General features: G+C 40.0%; 1 protein-coding gene across 2 annotated transcripts in view; it reads left to right on the plus strand.

The window, feature by feature from the left end:
* The window catches only part of LOC126259274 (multiple inositol polyphosphate phosphatase 1), a 238,877-nt gene that overhangs the window by 175,299 nt on the left and 37,646 nt on the right, over positions 1 to 25,932 (plus strand). For both annotated transcript variants that reach the window (XM_049955923.1, XM_049955915.1), the window contains exons 7-8: positions 21,658 to 21,758; positions 25,820 to 25,929. In XM_049955923.1, coding sequence (XP_049811880.1) covers positions 21,658 to 21,758; positions 25,820 to 25,929 — 211 coding nt within the window. The remainder of the gene's footprint in view (positions 1 to 21,657; positions 21,759 to 25,819; positions 25,930 to 25,932) is intronic.

Below are 25,932 nucleotides of genomic sequence, written 5' to 3' on the forward strand. Positions count from 1 at the left end.
CTCTACGATCGTCTCCATGGGAGAATAGCAGCCTGCATTGCTGCGAAAGGTGGATATACACTGTACTAGTGCCGACATTGTGCATGCTCTGTTGCCTGTGTCTATGTGCCTGTGGTTCTGTCAGTGTGATCATGTGATGTATCTGACCCCAGGAATGTGTCAATAAAGTTTCCCCTTCCTGGGACAATGAATTCACGGTGTTCTTATTTCAATTTCCAGGAGTGTATGTGTATGCACTTTATCTTCTGGAACACTACTGGAGTCATTAATTACAATTTTGTTTTAGCTGGTTGGCACGTTAACTCTCTTTAGTTACACTTACATGTTGCAATGCCTTTTTGCTAGCTAGCATCAGAACTATTCTTTTATCTGGAAGTGCATTTACTTGTTCTGATGCATTTTCTCTGCATGGTTTTAGTACTGGGTACACATTAAAACATGAATTTGCTCTCTTTTGCTATTTTAAATTATCTGTGTTCGACACATTGCACAAATGCCATGGACATTGGTTTCCTTCAGTAACCAGAATTTTATTTTTAAGTAGTGGAACTTTATGTATTTCTCTTGCAACGTTCATATCCAACTACAGCATTTTACAAGTAGCTTTGTATTTTCCTGTAACATTCCTTTCAGTGGACTGAATCTGCAAGTAACACAAATACTGTTGCATTTATTAATGCATTACACTGGAATGGAGAATGAGAAACAACTGACAGGCTTTGTGATGTAAGCTAGTTAGCTTGATGAGTCTATTACTAGATCAAGATCTATACTATATCAGAGTTTACATAGTTTTTGTTTGTGTGTGGAATATTTTGTACACACACATGCCTGTAAGACATGTAATGTGACGATACCGACACTGTATAAACACAGACATTATAACTGTTAATGATGTATCCATGTCTTGATGGGCTGAAATGAAGGTAAAATATTTTTATCTCCCTGTGCTAGAATCACAAAATTTGCAAACTTAAGTGTTGTGCACTCCGTGACTTACAGAAGTTTCGGTCTGTGTCGAGTTGTGCTCGCATAGCCAAAGTTGCTACAGTGATTCATAGCTAAAGATGCTTCGTATGAAGAAATTACCATTAAAGTGCCAACTGTGTTGGTAGAATTCAGGATTACTGGTTATTAACTCTTAGCTTCCCAGGTCTTTCTTGTCACACACTGTCACAGATGCAGCATGACAGACCACTATATTCAAATAGCAATAACAATTGCGCTCAGCAATTTCAGTGAAACAGTTCAGTTTTTTATGTAAAGGGTTAGATTAATACCACGCAAAAATATATTCGAATAAATTATAAAGTTTAATTTCCAAAAAAATTATTTAAATGGGAAACTGCACCATATGGACATAATATTACACGATGATGTTAATGCTTTGGAAACTCAAATACCCAGCACTTTATATTGTACGGAGTATTTCAAAAAGGACTTAACAACTGTAAAAATTCATACAAATTTATTGAGAGAAGATATACACCTGGGTTTAGTGTTATTTTGTAGGAAAACTCATCAAGTTTTTTTTTTCAAAAAAACCCTTAAGCTAATGATGTCGTATGTGGCTTGCGTAGGGTATCCCGCACACATCGCATCAGAAATCAATTTCTTCCCAAACTTGCTGTAGCATTGCAGGTATAACATGCTCAGTGGTGGCATAAAATCTTGCTGTAAGTTCAGGTAGAGAAGCCGGCACAGGAGGTACAAACACAATACCCTTCATGAATCCCCATTAAGAAAAAATTGAGTGGTTTCAGGTCTGGGGAACATGGTGCCATGCAGTTGGTGCATCACAGCCAATCCATTGACCTGGAAAGTGGTCACTGAGAAAATTTTGGATGTCAGCTAGGTAGTGGGGTGGTGCATCATCTTGGATGAAGGAAACATTTCGTTCTTGGTCATTCTCATTGATCTGTGGTATGAAAAATTGTTGTAACATATCCAGGTACACTACCCCATTGATGGTTGCCTCACGGGAAAAAAAGGGGCCATACACTTTGTTCTTGCTTGATGCACAAAAAAGTTCTGTTTAGGACTATCACAAACATATTGCAATGTTTGATGTGGATTTTTACCACCCCAAATCCTACAATTATGTAAAATTGACTCGTCAGAAAAGGTGATTTTGTCCAAGAAATGTTCATCCTCATTTAATCGATTTAACATATGAGAGTAGAAGAATGTTGTGACAACATCGTTCTTTCCATAATTTTCCTAGGATAGCAAGGTCTGAGACATTAAAGATTAAATGTCAGGGAGGATAATGTTGAAATGTAATCTGTAGTAAGGATATGCAGGTTTAATAGAAAACTGTATTCTGTAGTTTCTCAACTGATTTTCACTCTCCTAAAGAAAAAGAAAAGTTATGGCCATTTGTAAGTATTGCTAATTTTCACAAAAATATGATTATCGCTCCTGTATCTTTGACAACTTGGCAATGTAAATTTTTATTACTGTCACATGTTGCAATACACGGAGTGCAACTATATTTTGCAAGTTTTCAAAAGAGTGCTGTCTTAACATAAACAGATGCTCAATAACCAAAACATACGAATTGTACAGTACACAGAAGTCTGCTATGAGACATCAGTAATGTAAGCTTTCACTGTCTACCACCAGAAAGTTCTATGAGCAACAGACATGAGGCCAGCTGAGCACACCTGATCAGTATCAAGATTTGCTGACCATAGGCACAAGTCTTTAGGTTAACATTATTTTACTATCGCCCTTGTGTCAACTCCATCATGCAATGCGCTGGATAGATATGTATCCAGTAGAACAGTCAATAATGGGAAGAAACCCTCATGATATATAGTCATTGTAAAGAAACTTTTAAAGAAACAGAGATTACTGCATGTTGTTGTTGTTGTGGTCTTCAGTCCTGAGACTGGTTTGATGCAGCTCTCCATGCTACTCTATCCTGTGCAAGCTTCTTCATCTCCCAGTACCTACTGCAACCTATATCCTTTTGAATCTGCTTAGTGTATTCATCTCTTGGTCTTCCTCTATGATTTTTACCCTCCACACTGCCCTCCAATACTAAATTGGTGATCCCTTGATGCCTCAGAACATGTCCTACCAACTGATCCCTTCTTCTAGTCAAGTTGTGCCACAAACTTCTCTTCTGCCCAATCCTATTCAATACCTCCTCATTAGTTATGTGATCTACCCATCTAATCTTCAGCATTCTTCTGTAGCACCACATTTCGAAAGCTTCTATTCTCTTCTTGTCCAAACTATTTATTGTCCATGATTCACTTCCACACATGGCTACACTCCATACAAATACTTTCAGAAATTACTTCCTGACACTTAAATCTATATTCGATGTTAACAAATTTCTCTTCTTCAGAAACGCTTTCCTTGCCATTGCCAATCTACATTTTATATCCTCTCTACTTCGACCATCATCAGTTATTTTGCTCCCCAAATAGCAAAACTCCTTTACTACTTTAAGTGTCTCATTTCCTAATCTAATTCCCTCAGCATCACCCGACTTAATTCGACTACATTCCATTATCCTCGTTTTGCTTCTGTTGATGTTCATCTTATATCCTCCTTTCAAGACACTATCCATTCCGTTCAACTGCTCTTCCAAGTCCTTTGCTGTCTCTGACAGAATTACAGTGTCATTGGCAAACCTCAAAGTTTTTATTACTTCTCCATGGATTTTAATACCTACTCTGAATTTTTCTTTTGTTTCCTTCACTGCTTGCTCAATATAAAGATTGAATAAGATCGGGGATAGACTACAACCCTGTCTCACTCCCTTCCCAACCACTGCTTCCCTTTCATGCCCCATGACTCTTATAACTGCAATCTGGTTTCTGTACAAATTGCAAATAGCCTTTTGCTCCCTGTATTTTACCCCTGCCACCTTCAGAATTTGAAAGAGAGTATTCCAGTCTACAGTGTCAAAAGCTTTCTCTAAGTCTACAAATGCTAGAAACATAGGTTTGTCTTTCCTTAATCTAGCTTCTAAGATAAGTCGCAGGGTCAGTATTGCCTCATGTGCTCCAATATTTCTACTGAATCCAAACTGATCTTCCCCGAGGTCAGCTTATACTAGTTTTTACATTCGTCTGTAAAGAATTCGCGTTAGTATTTTGCAGCTGTGGCTTATTAAACCGATTGTTTGGTAATTTTCACATCTGTCAACACCTGCTTTCTTTGGGATTGGAATTATTATATTCTTCTTGAAGTCAGAGTGTATTTCGCCGGTCTCATACATCTTGCTCACCAGATGGTAGAGTTTCATCAGGACTGGCTTGCCCAAGGCCGTCAGTAGTTCTAATGGAATATTGTCTACTCCCGGGGCCTTGTTTCGACTCAGATCTTTCAGTGCTCTGTCAGACTCCTCACTCAGTATCATATCTCCCATTTCATGTTCATTTACATCCTCTTCCATTTCCATAATATTGTCCTCAAGTACATCGCCCTTGTATAGACCCTCTATATACTCCTTCCACCTTTCTGCTTTCCCTTCTTTGCTTAGAACTGGGTTTCCATCTGAGCTCTTGATATTCATACAAGTGGTTCTCTTTTCTCCAAATGTCTCTTTAATTTTCCTGTAGGCAGTATCTATCTTACCCCTAGTGAGATAAGCCTCTACATCCTTACATTTGTCCTCTTAGCCATTTTGCACTTCCTGTCAATCTCATTTTTGAGACGTTTGTATTCCTTTTTGCCTGCTTCATTTACTGCAGTTTTATATTTTCTCCTTTCATCAATTAAATTCGATATTTCCTCTGTTACCCAAGGAGTTCTACTAGCCCTTGTCTTTTTACCCACTTGATCGTCTGCTGCCTTCACTACTTCATCTCTCAAAGCTACCCATTCTTCTTCTACTGTATTTCTTTCCCCCATTCCTGTCAGTTGTTACGTTATGCTCTCCCTGAAACTCTGTACAACCTCTGGTTCTTTCAGTTTATCCAGGTCCCATCTCCTTAAGTTCCCACCTTTTTGCAGTTTCTTCAGTTTTAATCTACAGTTCATAACCAATAGATTGTGGTCAGAGTCCACATCTGCCCCTGGAAATGTCTTACAATTTAAAACCTGGTTCCTAAATCTCTGTCTTGCCATTAAATAATCTATCTGAAACCTGTCAGTATCTCCAGGCTTCTTCCATGTGTACAGCCTTCTTTTATGATTCTTGAACCAAGTGTTAGCTATGATTAAGTTGTGCTCTGTGCAAAATTCTACCAGGGGGCTTCCTCTTTCATTTCTTAGCCCCAATCCATATTCACTTACTGCATTTCCTTCTCTCCCTTTTCCTACTACTGAATTCCAGTCACCCATGACTATTAAATTTTCGTCTCCCTTCACTATCTGAATAATTTCTTTGATTTCATCATACATTTCTTCAATTTCTTCATCATCTGCAGAGCTAGTTGGCATATAAACTTGTACCACTGTAGTAGGCGTGGGCTTCGTGTCTATCTTGGCCACAATAATGTGTTCACTATGCTGTTTGTAGTAGCTTACCCGCACTCCTATTTTCCTATTCATTATTAAACCTACTCCTGCATTACCCCTATTTGATTTTGTATTTATGATCCTATATTCACCTGACCAAAAGTCTTGTTCCTCCTGCCACCAAACTTCACTAATTCCCACTATATCTAACTTTAACCTATCCATTTCCGTTTTTAAATTTTCTAACCTACCTGCCCGATTAAGGGATCTGACATTCCACGCTCCGATCCGTAGAACGCCAGTTTTCTTTCTCCTGATAACAACGTCCTCTAGAGTAGTCCCCACCCGGAGATCCGAATGGGGGACTATTTTACCTCCGGAATATTTTACCCAAGAGGACGCCATCATCATTTAACCATACGTTACTGCATAATGGGTGTATAAGAAAGTGTAGGGCTTTAGATAGAGAAATACTGAAATGCATTTGGTTGTCAAGAGAGCAATGTGTGATGCCTTCACTGACTACCATGGGAGAATGTTGTCAAATGATCTTCCGCAGAACCCAAAGAAATTCTGGTCACATGTAAAGGCTGCTAGTGGCACCAGAGTTAATGTCAAGTCTCTAGCAAATGAGACAGGATCTGATTCATTGGTTGATTGGTTGGTTGATTTGGGAGAGGGTACCAAACAGCTATGTCATTGATCCCATCGTATTAGGAAAGGATGGGGAAGGAAATTGGACATTCCGTGTCAATGACACCAACTCGGCACTAGCCTGAAGTGATTTAGGGTACTCACGGAAAGCCTAAATCAGGTTGACTGGACGCAGGTTTGAACTGTGTTGTACTCCCTTGGTACAGGGACTGAAATTGAGGGTAGCAAAACAAAAGCTGAAATGCTTAACTCCGTTTTCAAATGTTCATTTACAGAGGAAAACCCAGGAGAATTGCTCCAATTTAATCCCCGTATCACTAAAAAGATGAATGAAATAAGTGTTAGTATCAGTGATGTTGAGAAGCAGTTGAAATCGTTAAAACTGAACAGAGCTCCAGGGCCTGATTGAATCTCTGTCAGATTCTCTACTAAATTTGTGGCTCAGTTAGCCTCTCTTCTAACTATAATCTATCATAGACTCCTTGAGCAAAAAAACCTTTCCCAGTTCTGAGAAAAAAGTGCAGGTCATACCCGTCTACAAGAAGGGCAGTAGAAGTGATTCACAAAACTATTGTCCAGTATTCTTGACATTGATTTGTTGTAGAAACTTAGAATATACTCAGAGTTGAAACATAATGAAGTGTCTTGAACAGAATGACCTCCTCAATGCCAACCATCATGGATTCTGAAAATGTCAGTCATGTAAAACCCAACTTGCACTTTTCTCACGTGACATACTGAAAGGTTTTGATCAAGGCAATCAAGTCGATGCAGTATTTCTTGGTTTTGAAAAAGCTTTTGACTCAATACCACGTCTTCACTTATCATTAAGAGTGCAATCATATTGTGTGTCAAGCAAAATTTGTGACTGGACTGAGGACTTTTTGGTAGGGAGGACACAGCATGTTATTTTGGAAGGAGGATCATTTTCAGATGTAGAAGTAACTTCTGGTGGGCTCCAGGGAAGTGTGTTGGGACCCTTGCTGTTCACGTTGTATATTAATGATCTTGTAGGCAATACAATAGTAACATCAGGCTTTTTGCAGATGATGCAATTGTCTATAATGAGGTACTGTCTGAAAGATGCAATGAGATACTGTCTGAAAGAAGCTACATAAATATTCAGTCAGATCTGATAAGATTTCAACATGGTGCAAAGATTGGTAACTTGCTCTCAGTGCACAGAAATGTAAAATTGTGTACTTCGTGAAATAAAAAAATGTATTGTCCTATGATTATAATATCAGTGAGTCACTGCTGGAATCAGCCAACTCATATAAATACCTGAGTGTAGCACTTTGTAGGGATATGAAATGGATGGTTATGGAGGGTCAGTCGTGGGTAGAGCTGGTGGTAGACTTCGGTTTATTGGTAGAATAATGGGGAAATGCTGTCAGTCTACAAAGGAGATTGCTTACAAATCACTTGTGTGACCCATCCTAGAATATTGCTCAATTGTGTGGGACCCATACCAAATAGGACTAACAGTGCATACTGAACAAAGGGCAGCACTAATGGTCACATTTTGTTTAATCCATGGGAGACTGAATGAACTAAACTGGCAGACTATTGAACACAAGATTTAAGCTATACCAAGAAAGTCTATTAACAAAGTTTCAAGAACTGTCTTTAAATGATGATTCTAGGAATATACTATAGTCCCCTACATATTGTTCACATAGGGATTGTGAGAGTAGTGTTAGAATAATTACTGCATGCACAGAGGCATTCAAATAATCATTCTTTCCATGCTCCATACATGAGTGGAACAGGAAGAAAACCTGATAGCTGGTACAATGGGACACACCCTATGCCGTACACCTCTCGGTGGTTTGCAGAGTATAGATGTAGATGTAGATGTCTGTAGACGACCTGGCGAAAGAATGCAGGAAAGAGTGATTCAAAGATTCATATTTCTTCAACTACTTGAAACCATTGAGTAGCGAATTATTGGATATAACAAGAGGACTGGTTTGGTTAATGTTGAAGTGAGGTCGATTTCTTGCCATATGTGGCAAAATGGTAAACCCTGTTGTCATACCCATACCAGGGTACCAAATGGCATATTCCAACAGAATGACAAAAGACCCTTTTCTGCATATGTCATGGTTTTACCATGGTGAAGCTTTGTATCAACATTTGCTTTCAATATTAGAGTTTGTTGCATTTCACCGTAATAAGAGATTTAGTTAAAAGATGCTGTGTGCGTACTCTTCTAGTCTTGCAATCACAAGGTCGGCGTTTCTTGGAAGAGGCTTAATACCTCATCACATGAAAGTGCAAGTGTTCATTATAAGATTTGCTACAAAAATGCGAAATTCTTACATATTTAAATATAAAGTATATTGCTTTCTAGTTTATGTTTCACATTTTGTGTACAAGATTTTGTTATAAACACTCGGAGTTTCATGTGATTAGCAATTAAAAGTAAAATTATATTATTTTTATTATAAAGCATGATTTAATATTTCACAATTACTATTTTAATTGGATGATAATTCTAGAATTAAAAGTTAAAATAAGACATTTGCATCTACTATGGTTCGAATCAGGCAGCTCATTATCACAGAGTTAGAATGATACATCACAGCCATCCTAATACGCACACAGATTCAGACAGCTCAATAAAAATCTCAGATCTTCAAATTTCTGAACTTGATTTTTTCAATGTTTTTGATAAGTACATTGTACTGCTTTAGGATACTGCTATTCTGGCATTGACCTTGAAATTCTGTATTAAGGAAAAATGTAATGTCTATGGTGCTCAATCTGTGAACGGTCCTTCACACCATCTGCCTTTTACTCCTGGGAAAGATCCCTGGTACCACTTTGGTTGCAGGCTGAATAGTCCTGAGAGCATCCTGGAGGGACTGGAACAAGGAAATCTGCACCTACACGAGATTGCACCAGCATCCTGAAGGACTGGAGTTCAATTTTCTACCTGCTGGGTGACCCCAACCTCTAAATTCTGAAGTATGAACAAAATCAAAGAGTGCCAGTCTGTGAGGCCTCCTTATTAATAGTATACTTGTATATGTGAAGGAGGAGGAGAAGAAGAAGAAGGTTTCAACATCCTGTATTGGCTGACTTAGCACATGTTGATTTTATCCTAATTATGTGGCAGTAAATTCTACATTTTCAAACTAAATGTATGCTGATTTCTTCAGAAAGTGAAGGCATTTTTCATTTAAATATCAATAAAAATTATTATTGATTTGTTTATAGATTCTTAACAATTAATGAGATACATATGAAGTACAAAAATCTAAACTAGCTGGCTCTCTGAGTTGGGCCTAGCACGCTACCACTGTGCCTCTCAGCTGTGTCACTACACATGAATAGCTTGAGACTGTCTGCCTGGGATGCTACTGAAAACTTGGTGTTTACACATGCAACTGCGGTGTCACTATAGTATGCCACTAGCTGTGGCACCATATTAGTGGTGTGTCTGAATTGCATTGATGAAGATGTGTGGGAAAACAAAGCATCTCCATATGCGAGTGCAGGCTTTCTCAGCGAATTTCATATATGAAGTTTTCACGGGTTGTCTGCCGAGTAGCATCGTTGTCTCGTAGCAACATTTCAATGGAATGCGTCTCCATCATCTTCAGACGAAGTGTCGGGATATCGTCGGTCGCGGGCTTATATCTCTGCTGGACCGCTCTCTGCTTCCCGCCCCGGCCAATCAAGCGCCTGCGGAATCGCCCGATGTGCCTGTACAGAACAGAAGCTTACCCTTTCTGGATATCCTGATCACAAGAAACATGGACGGCATGCTGGGACATGCAGTGTGTAGAAAGAAAACACACACGGACCTCTATCTTAACGCCAATAGCTTCCACCACCCTGCACAACACAATGCTGTACTCAACACCTTAGTGCACAGGGCCAGATCCATCTGCGATAAGGAAAGTTTGCCAGGAGAATAGAAACACTTAAAGGACACCTTCAAGAAAAATGGATACAGTGAGACAAATAAGGAGAGGTCTGAAGACCGACCACAAGAAGAGAGAAGGGATGAAGACGAAGCAATGGGCTGTGCGTTTTTGCCATACGCGGGTCCTCCGACATCCAAGATCGCGAGAATTCTCAAGAAACATAAAGTGAAGACCGTTTTCTGCGCAGCAGGAAAAATGAAAGACTTTCTCGGTTCAACCAAGGATCCACTAGGTCTGACGGCACCAGGTGTGTACAAGATCGGATGCGAGTGTGGGATGCAATATAAAGGACAGACGCAGTGTTGCATCTCACAGTGCCGCAGTGAACACATAGGCATGTACGCTTGGGTTAGACCAACAAATCTGCTGTGGCGGAACGTAGTATTGACAAGAAGCACACCTTTGATTTCGAGGACACAAAGAAAATATGCAGTACAAACGGATTTTGGGACTCAGTAATCAAAGAGTCCGTAGAAATACGGTTACACAACAACCTAATCAACTGCAACAGTGGCTACCATCTCAGCACAGCCTGGGAGCCTGCAATCAGGAAAATCAGAGAAGATCGTTCCGTTCCACCAAGGGCCACGGACGGAGCAGACAGAGATGGACGCCAGGACTCGAACCCCTTGCACGCGTCCCCTCCACCACCAGCCAATACAGGCGCATCGGGCGATTCCGCGGGCATGTGATTGGCCAGCTGCGGGGAGCGGAGAGCAGTGCAGCAGAGATATAAGCCCGCGACTGACGATATCCTGACACTTCGCCTGAAGATGATGGAGACGCATTCCATCGAAATGTTTCTACGAGACGACGATTCTAGTCGGCTGACAACCCGTGAAGACTTCATATATAAAAAGCATCTCTATGTATGTGGCATTGAACAAGTCCATCTGTCCTCCTTTCAGGGCCAGGAGCTCATTGCCGTCAACTTTGAATTCACAATGCCTATTACAAAGCTGTATTAGTACAACACTTTGTATTGCATTGACCGATTGTTCCATCAGCTCTTTGTAGAATATTTTGTACATTATGAATGAAAATACATGTGACACTGGTACAGTATTCTAAAATACATATTATTTATTTCACAAACCAGTTTTTGACTGTTATGCCATCATCAGCTTTTTTGTTTTTTTCCCAGTCAGTCTTCTGACTGGTTTCATTTGAGCCAACCCAAATTCCTCTCCTGTGCCAACCATTTCATCTCAGAGTAGCACTTATAATCCCTGTAGCCTCAGTTATTTGCTGGATGTACTGCAATCTCTGCCTTCCTCTACAGTTTTTACCCTCTATATAGCTCCATCAGATGCCGTGTCATCCTGTCCCTTCTTCTTCTTGTCATTGTTTTCCATATATTTTTTTCCTGGGCGATACTATGGAGATCCTCCTCATTTCTTATTTTATCGGTTCACCTAATTTGAACATTCTTCTGTAGCACCACATCTCAAATGCTTCGATTCTCTTCTACTCTGGTTTTCCCAGACTCTGTGTTTCACTGTGCTCGGAATGTACATCCTCAGAAATTTCTTCCTCAAATTATGATCTATGATTGATGTGAATAGACTTCTCTTGACCAAGAGTGCCCTTTTCGCCAGTGCTAGTCTGCTTTTTGTGTCCTCTTTGCTCCATCCATTATGGGTTATTTTGTTGTCTAGGTAGCAGAATTCCTCAGTTCCAATATGAGGTTTCCAGTATTCTCATTTCTGCTACTTCTCTTTACTTTCGTCTATCTCCAGTTTACTCTCTGCTCATGCTCTGTGCTCATCAGAATGTTAATCTATTCAACAGATCCTGCAATTCTTCTTCCCTTTAACCAAGAATAGCGGTGTCATCAGTGAGTCTTATTATTTATATCCATTCACCATGAATTTTAACCCCACTCTTGAAAATTTCTTCTATTTCTGTCATTGCTTCTTTGATACCTAACTCAAAAATGGAGTTGAAAGACTACACCCCTGTCTTACACCCATTTTAATCTAAGCAGTTTGTTCTTAGTCTCCCACTCTTTTAATGTTTCCTGTTGGTTCTTGTAGATATTGCATATTACCCATCTTTCCCTATAGTTTTTTTTCCCAGAATTTCGAACATCTTGCACGATTTCATATTCTTGAAACGCTTTTTCCAGGTTGACAAATTCTATGAATGTGTGTCGATTTTCTTCCATCTTGCTTCCATTATCAACAGCAATATAAGAACTGCCTCTCGGTGCCTTTACCTTTCCTAAAGCTGAACTCACGTCGTCTAACAGATCTTCAATTTTTGTTTCCATTCTTCTGTGTATTATTCTTGTCAGCAACTTGTGTGCAGTAGCAGTTAAACTGACTGTGTGATAATTCTTGCACTTGTTGGCTCTTGCAGTCTTCAGAATTGCGTGAATGATATTTTTCCAAAGTCTGATGGTACGTTGCCAGTATCTGATAGCAGCATTCCTGAACATGCAGTAGTGTGATGACTGTGTGTACAGATGGAGGGATTGCAGTTTCAGTACCTCTTTTAATACACCATTTCTCAACAGTAAAGGTAGGTCATACACAAATATGGTTTCATATCCTCATTTATTAAGATTTTTCTAAAACTTTTCCCCTTATGAGTGGGATGGTCATTATTATAGGATTTTTCCAGTTCAGTTTTTTCAGCATCTCCATGATGCTCTCGCATAGGCCAAACAAACCTGTGATCATTCATGCTTCCTTTATATTGTCGCAGAAGACGCTGGGTAGCACAGTCACAGTGGTATAGTGGTTATGATACTAGACTGTTGCATGGAGGGTTGTGAGTTCAAAACTCACCTCAACTGTAAAATTTTAATTTCTATGTTCAGTTTGAGTACATTCTAGAAGTATCCACAAATGTCAAGAATCGTTGTACTGAAATGTTCTGTAACTGTATGTATACCATATGTGTTCTGGCTGGAGGCAGTTTGCTCCACGCTCTTGTATGTGCAAGTGCTGAATAAACCTTCAGTATGTGCTTGAGCATTGTCCTGCAAAATGATGTTCAGGTCCTGCAGAAAGTGTCATCACTTCTGTCTCTATGATGTTCATTTTTGGAACACAACCTACGACCAGCTTAGAGACAGAAGTGATGACACTTTCTGCAGGACCTCATTTTGGAGGACAATGCTCAAGCACGTACAGTACAAGCTGTTACTGATTTGTTTGACTGATTGGTCTGCTAAGTGCTATACCACCTACTGCACTACCCTGACTTAAGCCCTCGTGACTTCAACTCAATTTCTAAACTGAAGGAAACACTTCACAGCATTCACTTCAGAACTGCTACAAATTCGTTGGGCAATAGACTGCACCGTTCGAACTGTCAATACAACTGGCACTGCTAAGAGTATCCTATGACTTCCATATTGCTGGCAGCGGGTTATACACAATGGTGGTGACTACTTTGAAGGTCAGTAAAACTTTGAAAGACATATCTATTTTGCATGAGCTGTAAATATATAGTTGCCACTATTAAAGTTCCAACCCTCGTAAGTCTGACCGACAGCAATGAAAATCTCACAGTACTCTCAGGACTGTTTGTGTATATGTTCTGTAGCCCTGTCAGGAAGGGATCAGGAGTGGAGGACATTAGCTCTTTCCCACATCTGAACTGTCATCTGAAGGAGATGGGAACGCCATCTCTTTCATGCACTTCTGGTAACCTAAGCAATGGCAATTGTATTTCCACTTTGTATGGAGTGACTTAAAAGTTAGCGTGAAAAAGCAATGAACACTTGAATTTTAAACTGGGTGGCTTACCCATAAAAATTCTTAGGCACAAAACTATGCAACAACAGATAACATTTAACATCGTATTGACTTATGTAAGAGCTGTTTTACTATATTGTTTATGCACAAATGTTGACAGTGATAGAGCATATATACTGTATGTCCAAAAACTTCTGACTTCTTCCATTGTTTTGGTGAAGGTGCTCGTACCACCCTGTGTCAGAGTGCAGCAGGTTACTTACAAAGTCCAAGGAAAACACATCTGCAAACATAGTCCGTAGGAAAACCAAACCAATAGATTGACTGGCAAGCACTTCCACTGGATCAGCACTATGATAGAATTATCAGCTGGCTCAGAGTGGAACTGGGCTGGCTTATATGCAGGGTTCTGGCAGGCTTGGCTCCATCAGAGGGCACTCTTGTTGGCAAGTACTATGTGGGCAGTGGCATCACAGCTGTAATACTGCAACAGCTATTTGGTCCAGAGTTACACTAGATGCAACCACTACACCCCCCCCCCCCCCAAACACCAAAAGTGAGTGCCAGGGGAGAAGAAGCAGGTGCTGTATCATCCAGGGGAGCTGACACTGTCAAGGGCAGCAGATCAGTGTCCATGGGCACTGTTGTGGAAAACTGAGGCAGGACAAGGCTGATGGAAAGTCTATGAGCCACCACAGGACCAGATGGTTCACTGGGGCCAGAGAAGCAGGTGTCTACTGACCAGGATGATGGAGACAAAGTTGATTTTAATGGTGCTGCACATGGCCATGGGCAGAGGGCCTGGCATACATTGTCTCATTAATCCAGATTGAGTAGTGTCCAAACTCATGGACCCACATTGGGGTGCCCACCAGAAAGGAGTGGTCTAGACAACATATACTGGTGGTGTGCAGTGACGGCATCCATGAAGCTGCTTTGCTGAGGTGCAGCCATCAATCAGGGTGGCCCTGTAAGTTGCCAGAAAACTACAAAAGGCCTTAGGTATATTGCTAGATACAATTTCCTTTCAGAGCTGGATCTTGGAATGTGAGGAGAAAGCATTCCAAATGACTGTTGATGACCAGGTGGAAGGGCATGATACAAAGTTGTTGACTCCTGTTACGGACACAAAACTGTTCAAAGTCATGGGAGGTAATACCATCTTGTTACCTTAAAGCAGTTTGTGTGAGGTGCCTTCAAGGGCAAAGATTTTTACCAAGGTTCAATAGTAGGAGTAGAAGGGACCTGAGACATGCAAAACACGAAAGGGTAGTTAGAAAAGAATCAGTCGCAACCAACCACATTGAGTTCAAAAATGGTCCGGCAAATTCTAGGTGGATATGCTCTACTGCCCCACAGTGTCAGGAAAGAGAACGACCACTGGAGAAGTGCATGCAGCTTGATAGTCTGACAGGTGGAACATTGGTGGACAAGATCCACAATGCCAGAACAGGTATTGTTGCATTTGGGACATGTGCTAGTGGGCAGTGTGCAGAGTGCTAGAGGTAAGCACTTGTGGTTGAAGAGAGGGCATAATTGGGACAAAGCAGTGGTTTTCATCTGAGACCCATAAACGGAACCCCTTGCTTTAAATGTGGTTGTTTGATCATGACAAGTAAGGGCATGGATTGGGTCAGGGAGGGGTGTGTGTCTAATCCATTTGGTAAAAAGTGGGGAGCAGCATAATGCTGTCCCTTGCAGGTGGAGGGTGCAGAGTCACTTGATGTTAAGGGGAAAGCTGGAATCTAGATCTGAATCAAACTGGAAACAAACCAGTTTGCATTGGTCAAAAGTTGGGTCTGGTCACATAAGAAATTGGGACAGCCCACTCATGTTAACGTGTAATGTTGGTGCCTGATAGTAGATAGCGTAGTGAAAATTAGACAAGTACATTCTTGCTGCTGGAGGCAATGCAATGGCTGGTCCAGTCTGGCAAGCTATGCTTAGGGTCAAAGATGGTGATCAGCAGTCGATGAACCATGACAGTGTGAAGTTTCTGTCCATATAGGAATAATTTAAATTGCTGCATTGCATAGATGGTATTGAAGGGCCTTCCATTTTGTTTTAGAATAGCATTACTTGGAGGCGAATAAACCCTTAGAAGTACTTATGAAAGACACCGCACCTGTACTGTGAGTGCACGCATCAGCCACTACTACCAGCAGCAGACCAGGGCTGTATGTTACCAAGCACATCTACATCTATACTCCACAAGCCACCCAATGGTGTGTGGCAGAGGGCTCTTTACGTGCCACTGTCATTACCTCCCTTTCCTGTTCCAGTCGCGTATGGTTCACGGGAAGAACGACTGGCGGAAAGGCTCCGTGTGCACTCGAATCTCTCTAACAGTGTCCTCCTAAGGCAGTCTTACATGTTTACAGCAAGTTGACCATTCAAAACATATACCTTGGTGTCACAGCTTGTGCAGCGGTTGGAAGAACTCAGCTATTTTTCCAATGAAGGGGCCATAATAGTTGATCTTGTCCAGTAACACTCATTTTTTTATATTCATGGAGTGTGCATTTTATCAATCACAGCAATATAATCGCTAATTGGTTCCATTCCTTTTTTCAAGAGTTTAAACTATACACATGTCGAAAAAAAATTATCTGAAATATATAGAACAAAAGTTTGGGGTTGTGATGGTGATACTCTGGAGTCATGCCTGTAACCTAGATATCATTGAGGTATTTAGCACAGTGTGGTACCTTGTAGTCAATGATTCATAAAATGCTGATGAGATTATGAAAGGTAACAGATTAAAAGGGTGGAGGCCTTATGGGGCATTGAGCACTACGTAAGCTTGTGATGATGTGTACAACAGAACTTGAAAATATGCGTCTGGGAAGTCAATTTTACTGAATAAAGTGTGTTAACCTAATTTTGCAATAAACTCATCCAGGGACAACAGGGCGCAAGTTTTCTTTTTACCATGTGCATTTATCAACACTTTGAAGCCACCACAAAGTCCAAAAGTGCTGCTAGGCTTGCCTAACGTTACCAGGGATGTGATTCATTAACTATCAGGAATAGGCGTTAACAAGCTGTAAGAGTGAGTATGTGCAGCTCTATTTTGTGGGTGTCCTTTTGAGACAGGGGTACTGGGGAAGCTTTGAACATGAGTTTTGAAATCCTTCATCTGGTGGTAAGTGAGAAGATTCAAATGTATCTATCAGAGATAATTTTTACAGTGACAATAAGTCCTTCAGATTGCTTGGTGTGTACTATTTTGTGAACAATAAACCCAAAAACATGGAAAGAAGTCTATCTGAGAAACTTTGTCCACTTTGGGGCCAGCTACCAAATGGCTCTGAGCACTATGGGACTTAACATCTATGGTCATCAGTCTGCCAGCTACCACAAGCAAATTTAGTGGATGGGTGACTTAACTGTGAGTGACTAAAACAAACTGAAGGTTTTTCTAGTAAGAGCACATGATGGCATCCATAGGCAGTAAGGTTTATCTTGGCTTCCTGTAAGACCAGTGATCTTGAACTTAAATAAGTAGGTTAGTTTAGCAGACAAGCTGATGTGAGCCTGCACTTTGTCCATGGTGAAGAAAGCGATGATTACAGCTGAGCAATGGCTCTGCCACTGATGTGGCCTGTTGCTGCTGATGTGGAGAGTTTATTAAGCGAATGCACTTCTTCAATTAACAAGTTTGTAAGGAAAGAAATTTAATGAAACAATGACAATAAAACATAATTAAACATACTTAACATAGAGTGTAGTTTTTGCTGTAATGGACCATGTAATTAATTGGGAAACAATGTGGCACTGTAACTGAAAATAATTTAATAACTTATTGAAAATAGTGGTTATATTGAAGGAATATAACAATTTGTTTAAAATACCGAAGTAATTTGTACTGTTACAAATTTTATTTTCGGGATACTGTTATGCTGTAAATTGTCTTTTGTGTTATTGTACTTATTTATTTATTTTATTTATCGTATGGCATACATCACAATCCTTACACATTTTCTACATAGATTAATTAGCGATTGACATCAAAACATTTAATATAATCAATTGCCTCCTCTGTTGCAGCAAGGAAATCGTTGAAGGTTCCCTTGTAGGCTCAGACTGGGCATTCTTTCACTATGTGTTGGACTGTTTGTTTTTCAGTGCCGTAGTCACAATTTGGTGTTGGTATTGTTCCCCGTTTGTAGAGGGCGTCAGCACATCTTCCATGGCCAGAACGTTTGCGGTTTAGAGTTACCCATACTTTGTGTGACTTGATGAAGCCAAGCAGTTTCTCAGCTGTCGTGAAACTTTGGCATTTTGGTGGGCAGTGTTTTTGCCAGTGTTTTTTCCACAGAGTGTTGAAATTGAAGTTGGAGTTAGTCATCTCTTTAGCATAGAGTAATGCTGGTCTTCTCGATTTAAGTCTCCTGCTCTCCAAGTCAGCTATGTCGCTGTGTATGGGCAACTGAGTGTTATTAGTTATCTTGTTGAACTCAATGAGAAGAACGTTTTTTCGCCATTTCTGGGGGTGGTATGTGGCTCAGGGTTGGCAGCCATACAGTGGGCATAGATTTTATTGTGTCACTGATATTGCACATGGTGTCATTTAGTACCACATCAGTCCTGCTTGTATGCTGGCTGTTAATCCACACAGGAGCACAGTATTCTGCCACCGAGTAGACAAGCCCAACTGCTGATGTGTGGAGTATGCTTGCTGTGGAACCCCAAGTGGTGCCGCATAGTTTATAGATGATGATGTTTCTTGTCCTCATTTTATCTGTAATGTTTGTCAGGTGGTCCTTGTAAGAGAGCGTCCTATCCAATGTGACTCCTAGGTATGTGGGGTAGTTGTTATGGCTAAGACGTTCCACTTCAAAGATGACATTAAGCTGTCTTCTTGCTGAGTGGTTGCAAAGGTGGAAGCATGATACATCAGTCTTAGTCAGATTCAGCTGCCATCTTCATTTGCAGAAATAGCCATTCAGAAGCTTCTAACCAGAGCACAAGGTGTCTTCAGTAGCCTCGATCGATTCATGTTGCACAGCTATAGCCCAATCGTCTGCATAGCCAAACTTCCTAGATTAAGTGTTTGGGGTGTCAGAAGTATAAAGATTGAAGAACAGTGGAGCAAGAACTGAGCCTTATGGTAGCCGATCGTAGAGAATTCTGGTAGAGCTCATTTGTTCTCCAGTAATCACTTGAAAAGCTCTCCCGGTACTAATGAGGTTCAATATATGAGGAATATGTTGATGACTAATCAGTTTACACTAACGAAATGCATATGTAAGACATGACAGAAATAAGCAACAGAAATAATATACTTGGTGAATGGTTGCTGATGGTGTCATATGGGATTGCACCCTAGCTGATTTTGAAATTAAAACCAATTACTCAGTTCTCTTGATGTCCATGCTCTCTCTCTCTCTCTCTCTCTCTCTCTCTCTCTCTCTCTCTCTCTCTCGCTAATATTTCAATTAGTATAGGGGTTAATACTGTCTTTGAGGTTGATTCCAAATTCTTTATAACTTTTAGTAACTTATTTCCTAACAAACTTTCACAGAATGTTTTTGTCCAAATCTGATTTTAAGTTACTGATTTCACTTATAAATTCCTTTTTAATATCAATACCATTCATGCCCAATTTAAAATTAATCTCTCTACTGCCTTTTTTTCTTTTCTTTTCTTAAAGCCCACCATTGACAACTTCTTTAACGTTATTTCATGAACTGCACTAAAATTGACTCAAGGTACTTTAGTTTCATATATTTCTTGTATCCAATGATTTTCTTCATACAATTCAGGTTTGATATTACCTTTTCCATTGCTTTGGAACAACTTTTACACTCTTATTGCAGCACTAAGTAGGGGAAGTACTTGACGTTTCATAAATTACCTAACTGCCATTCACTTCATAAAAACAAAAAAAATTGAATTTATCTCTGATTTAAAACCACTGCCTTTGCAGAGCTCACTCTTTAAAACTCACTCTTTAATAACACTTTTTTTCGACTAATTTCTGCTCCCTGTATGTCAATATGGATCACACTGTCTTTCACTCATTTTGAAAATCAAACAATGGAAAATCCAGGATGGAATGTAACAATATGAGAGAAGGATTCTCACCATATAGCAGAGATGCTGAGCCGCGATAGGCACAATAAAAAGATTCACACAATCATAGCTTTCGGCCATTAAGGCCTTTGTCAGCAGTAGACACACATACACACACGCGCGCACACACACACACTCACGCAAGCACAACTTGCACACACATCTGCAGTCTCAGAGAGCTGAAACTACACTGTGATCAGCAACACCAGTGCATGATGGGAGTCCCATCATGTACTGGTGTTGCTGATCACAGGGCATGGATGTGTGTGATGTCCTTAGGTTAGTTAGGTTTAACTAGTTCTAAGTTTAGGGGCTGATGCCCTCAGCTGTTAAGTCCCATAGTGCTTAGAGCCATTTGAACCTATCAGTTCATTGTTTGTCATTGAGTCAACCAATCAAGTGATCGTGCTCTTTGATATCAGACTGTAGTACAATCTTCCAGTGCTAGCTTTTGAACAAGTTCATTACTAATGCCTCTTTACCTTCCAATTTCAAATAACACTGATTGTGTGTTCACAGAGTTCACACATAATAAGGTCTATATACATATTTATTCATCAAAGTTCATAAGTTAATGACTGTATATGTGAGCATATTCTCAAAAACACGTGCACAAGGATGACACAACACTAGAAGGGATACTTGCATGTAGACTTACAATTATTCACATTGGAGATATTAATGGAATGATTGCAATTCACGGTGTTTTATACATACATGCCGGTGCTTCTATTCGAGGGATTAGTATTGAATCTTGTAGGGATTCCATCAGGTGCCAGAGCTTTGTTAGATTTTAATGACTTCAGCTGTTTCTCAATGGCACTAGGACATATCTATTTCACATATCTTTTCAGTGGTGCGAGAATTAAATTGCGGCATTACCCTCAGTTTTCAGTTGTAAAATAATGTTTAAAAGTGGAGTTGCACATTTCTGCTTTTGCTTTGCTCTCTCAGTTTAATTCCTGTATCGTCCCTGAGTGTCTGGACACTAACTTTGGTGCCACTAACAACCTTTACATACGAACAGAATTTCTTCGGATTTTTTGAAAGATCTTTTGATGAAATTATGCTCCACAGACATTGAAGGCTTGACACATTGCCCTCTTGACAGCCAAACACATTTCATTCAGCATCTCTCTATGTATGCATTGCTTCACACCTATTATGCAGTAAACTATGTTTTTTTTTTGACTGTATACTACTGAACTGTTAAGCTAGGTACACATATATCCAGTGCATGGTCAACTATTTTTTAAATTGAGCCATAGTTCCTGTACATGAGCCTGCCATGAGTTAGAAGTTTCAAGTGTCTGATTGAGATATGACACTACTGCCACATTATCCAGTTTACTAAACATGCAAATCTCTCTACTTGTTTCAGTTTCCCTTTGTATTTTGGTAATCAGTGTTGCTATGACTACCTTGCAGTCACTGATACCAGTTTCATTCTAGACAGTCTCAAAGAGCTTAGGTGTATTTGTTACCACTAGATCCAATGTATTCTCATCATGAGGGGGATTCTGAACTCTGTGTTCTAGATAATTTTCAGAGAAGGCCCATTGTAATGCCTCAGGAAGTATTTGTTATTGTCACTAAGTTTTGTTTCATTTTAGAACAAATGTGACATTACGTGACCTACCTTGTATTCACTGTGTAAAGGAGTTATTTATTTACATTGTAAAGTTTATAGGTAACCATTTATCATCTTATTGAAGCACTGAGTGATAAGCTCATAAACATGATTGAATATGTCTGTCTACTGCTCAGTACCTCATTTATACACGACTGCTTACTGTGACTCTTTTCATTGTTTGTCTAGCATGCAATTAATCCTCTGCTACCTTTTTTCTTTATTATAGCTGACGCAGAGGTGATGTACCTTACGTGCACCTTTGAAACTGCCTGGGAGAAGAGGGGTGTTTCTCCGTGGTGTTCTGTTTTCTCAGAAGAAGACCTTAAGGTATACCTTTGTAGTATATTTTAGTTACAATGAACATCAAGCTATGGTGAAATAGGTATCAAACAACAGGTGAATTAGAAGAAAATGTTATTTAGACAGTTGGTTAAACATTGTTGCATAAATGTAATAGATGATTTGATGCTGAATAATTCTAACTTCCTTCCCTACATATCTATGATATCATTTTTTTAATGATATGAATATAATAGAGGGAAACATTCCACGTGGGAAAAATATATCTAAAAACAAAGATGCTGTAACTTACCAAACGAAAGCATTGGTATGTTGATAGAGACAATAAACACACACACAAATTTCAAGCTTTCGCAACCCAAGGTTGCTTCATCAGGAAAGAGGGAAGGAGAGGGAAAGACGAAAGGATGTGGGTTTTAAGGGAGAGGGTAAGGAGTCATTCCAATCCTAGGAGCGGAAAGACTTACCTTAGGGGGGAAAAAAGGACAGGTATACACTTACGCGCGCGCGCGCGCACACACACACACACACACACACACACACACACACACACACACACACACACACACATCCATCCGCACATATACAGACAAAGGCAGACATATGTACCGTATTTACTCGAATCTAAGCCGCACTTTTTTTCCGGTTTTTGTAATCCAAAAAACCGCCTGCGGCTTAGAATCGAGTGCAAAGCAATCGGAAGTTCTGAAAAATGTTGGTAGGTGCCGCAACAACTAACTTCTGCCGTCGAATATATGTAGCTCTACACAAGCATGCTTTGTGGGCACAAAGATAAATACTAGCGCCAAAACCTCTGCATGAGTAAATAAATTAAAAAAAGGTAGAAGACGAGCTTTTTTTTTCTCCGCCCCGAGTTTCGACCACTGCATTTTCATACATTATCCAACGAAGTAAATACAAATTCCGTATTTTTCATCTTCGAATGTAGCAGAATTTCAATGTACTACGAAAATCCGACTGGCAAAACTGTTACGGATGTTTGTCAATATGGCCAACTCTACGTTCCGAGTTTTTTCCTACCTGTGAGAAGAGATGGTTGCTAATAGGAACCTGATGAAATGTGAATCACATGCACTATTCTCTTCACCATAAGAATAATACGAATATAAACATTTTGCCATGTATTCTTTCGTGTTTGCTGCTATCTCATTTAAATCCTGTCTGCCTAATAAACTACGAAACTAGAGTGAGACAACAGCAAACGCGGAAGAATAATCGTATCGTGTCATGTTTATATTCGTATTATTCTTATGCCTAATATTGATACAGTCAGAAATGAAGCACAGCAACTGACTAGATTTTAAATGTAAGATGACTAATTTCTGTGCAGAATTTGATGTACTAAAGAAGCGGCCGCAAAGATTTGCAAACGGAGAAAAATTTTCGCTAAACTCTCGTTCAGAACATGTTCTATCATACGCAGTCTATTATTTGGTTCTTGTTGATCATTATCAAAGAAAGCAGCAGTGTAAGTAACAACAAATAGCAGTCTCTTGCCATTGTTTCGCTAATGAGAAGATTCCTCTTTTTTTTAAGCGGCGGTAGTGCGCACAAAAGCAAGTCATGCCGCGAGCGGCGACAGGCCGTAAACACGGACTATCAAAATGCGACAAACAATGCATGACACAGTACAGTAATGCATTTTCAGCTTAGAGTGACAAACACCTATAACAAAGAAAACGGCACTTATCAGATCAGATCAAAATAAAATAAGCAATCGATTCAAACCAGACGAAGCACGTGAAAAAGGAAGGGCACCCGTATAAATACGGACGGAGCGCCTGACGCATAGCAATGGCTACCTGGTAAAGCTTAACTGCTAAGCTTACGACTCGAACCAAACTACTGTAGCTGTATCGTCTTTCATTCGACCTAAATTGTGTGTCATATTACAATGGACCAACTTTGTTTCGATTTGGAGGTGCGGCCTAAAACTTTTCTCTCCCCTTGAATTTCGAGTCTCAAATTTCAGGTGCGGCTTAGATTCGGGAATTTTTTTTTTTTTTTTTCCTTTATTTCGAGTCTCATTTTTCAGGTGCGGCTTAGATTCGAGTGCGGCTTAAGCCCGGTCCACACGCAACGATCTGTCTGCGCAGACATCGGTGCAGATGTCTGTACATGCAAAAGATCGCTGCAAATGTGGTGTGTTCACACGACACAAACCCCAATCTACTACTCGCCCGCCATCTGTCGGTGTAGAAAAGAAATATCAGTGGCAAGCGACTACGCTCCCCGTAAACGTCAAACATTTAATTCAGTTATTTTGAAATATAGAAATGGAGGAAGTTCTGTTGTGGTCTGTGTTCGCAACTTGTGTTGCAAAAAACATTCAGACCAACCGCAGGAAACAAAGAAAGCGGGCAAAATGGTGTAGACAGTGGCTGCTAAAGCGAAAGCAGTTTTCTCACGTAAATTTACTGAGAGAGTTGCAGGACGAACCTAACGACTGGCGAAATTATTTGCGGATGGATGTCGAAACTTATAATTCTCTCTTAAAGCTTGTAACCCTTCATATTATGAGAAAAAATACTTGTATGGGAAGGGCAATTTCTCCTCATGAACGGCTGGCGGTAACATTGACACTCCAATTTCATCTTCAATTGTACTCCTGCTTGGTCTTGGTGTTTCTTGATCACTAAGAAAGCCAAGCAGATCAAAATACCATAACGTTGGCTGGTATACTTGATCTACTCCTACACCAGATCTAGATTTCTGAACTTTGGATAACTCAATTAGAGCATTGTATGCTGCAGTCTTTTTGTCTCGGTCACTATATTCTTTACTTTTAATCTTCCACAAACATGGGTGGTTTCTACATATTTCAATGAATTCACTTACAAACTCTCGAGAACACTGACGAGTATCAGCCAATTTGATGCCCGGTGCGCACAAATACAAACACTAGACTGAGCAAACAGCTGTTTCGCGCCAGATTTGCGGCGATCTCCTGTCCACACGCTCCAACTTGTCTGCGCAGATGTGGTTTGAACCCACAGATTTGAGAGGTTTCGCTCAAACCTCCAACTCCAACTTCCAGGTTTGCACACACCTCAGGTTGGTGCAAATGTTCTGTCCACACGCAACGATCTGTCTGCGCAGATGTGATGTGCGCAGACAGATCGTAACGTGTGGACGGGCCTTTACATTCGAGTAAATACGGTAAATGCAAAGAGGTTGGGCAGAGATGTCAGTCGAGGCAGAAGTACAGAGGCAGCCTCTGTACTTCCGCCTCGACTGACATCTCTGCCCAACCTCTTTGCATTTACTTGTGTGTGTGTGTGTGTGTGTGTGTGTGTGTGTGTGTGTGCGCGCGCGCGCGCGCGTATCCTTGTCCTTTTTTCCCCCCTAAGGTAAGTCTTTCCGCTCCCGGGATTGGAATTACTCCTTACCCTCTCCCTTAAAACCCACATCCTTTCGTCTTTCCCTTTCCTTCCCTCTTTCCTGATGAAGCAACCCTGTGTTGCGAAAGCTTGAAATTTGTGTGTGTGTTTGTGTGTTTATTGTCTCTATCAACAAACCAACGCTTTCGTTTGGTAAGTTACAGCAACTTTGTTTTTAGATATATCATCTTTTTACGTATATATTTAGAATTATTTGAGGAAAACTATTTTGTTAATTCATATACTATGAGAAATAAAGATCATTCTGTGCTCACTGCTCATCATTTAAACTTATGTGCTTAGATTCCCCAGTATATGGGAAAGAAAATTTAGAACAAACCAAGAGCCAAGAACATTCCGTGTGTGAACCTAAATTAATTGCACTATATCATTAACTGTAATTTTGAACCAGTGAAGTTGTAATACTCAGTTTTTGATATATCTCCTGTACTCCGATCAGAAGATTAAAATCTGTGTGTTATGAGACAAATAAATCATAATTCACAATAAAAGAAAAGAAAAAATTGAGATGCCACCAATATTTGAAATTGCATATAGCAATTATGAGTTTTATTTTTTGTTAACACCATGTTCTGTCAGAATTTAAGTTGCATGTTGTAACAAGGAAAGACTAAATAAGTAATTGCTGCATATAGGTGAAAAATCATTCTCTTTTTCTAATTTCAGGTGTTTGAGTATTCTGAAGATCTGAAGTATTATTGGGTTGATGGATATGGCTATGAATTAACTTACAAACAGGCATGTCCTGCCCTTAAAGATATGATGGAGCATTTGCAGTA

This window comes from Schistocerca nitens, chromosome 1 (assembly GCF_023898315.1).
Source record: "Schistocerca nitens isolate TAMUIC-IGC-003100 chromosome 1, iqSchNite1.1, whole genome shotgun sequence".
Taxonomy (NCBI): Eukaryota; Metazoa; Arthropoda; class Insecta; order Orthoptera; family Acrididae; genus Schistocerca; species Schistocerca nitens.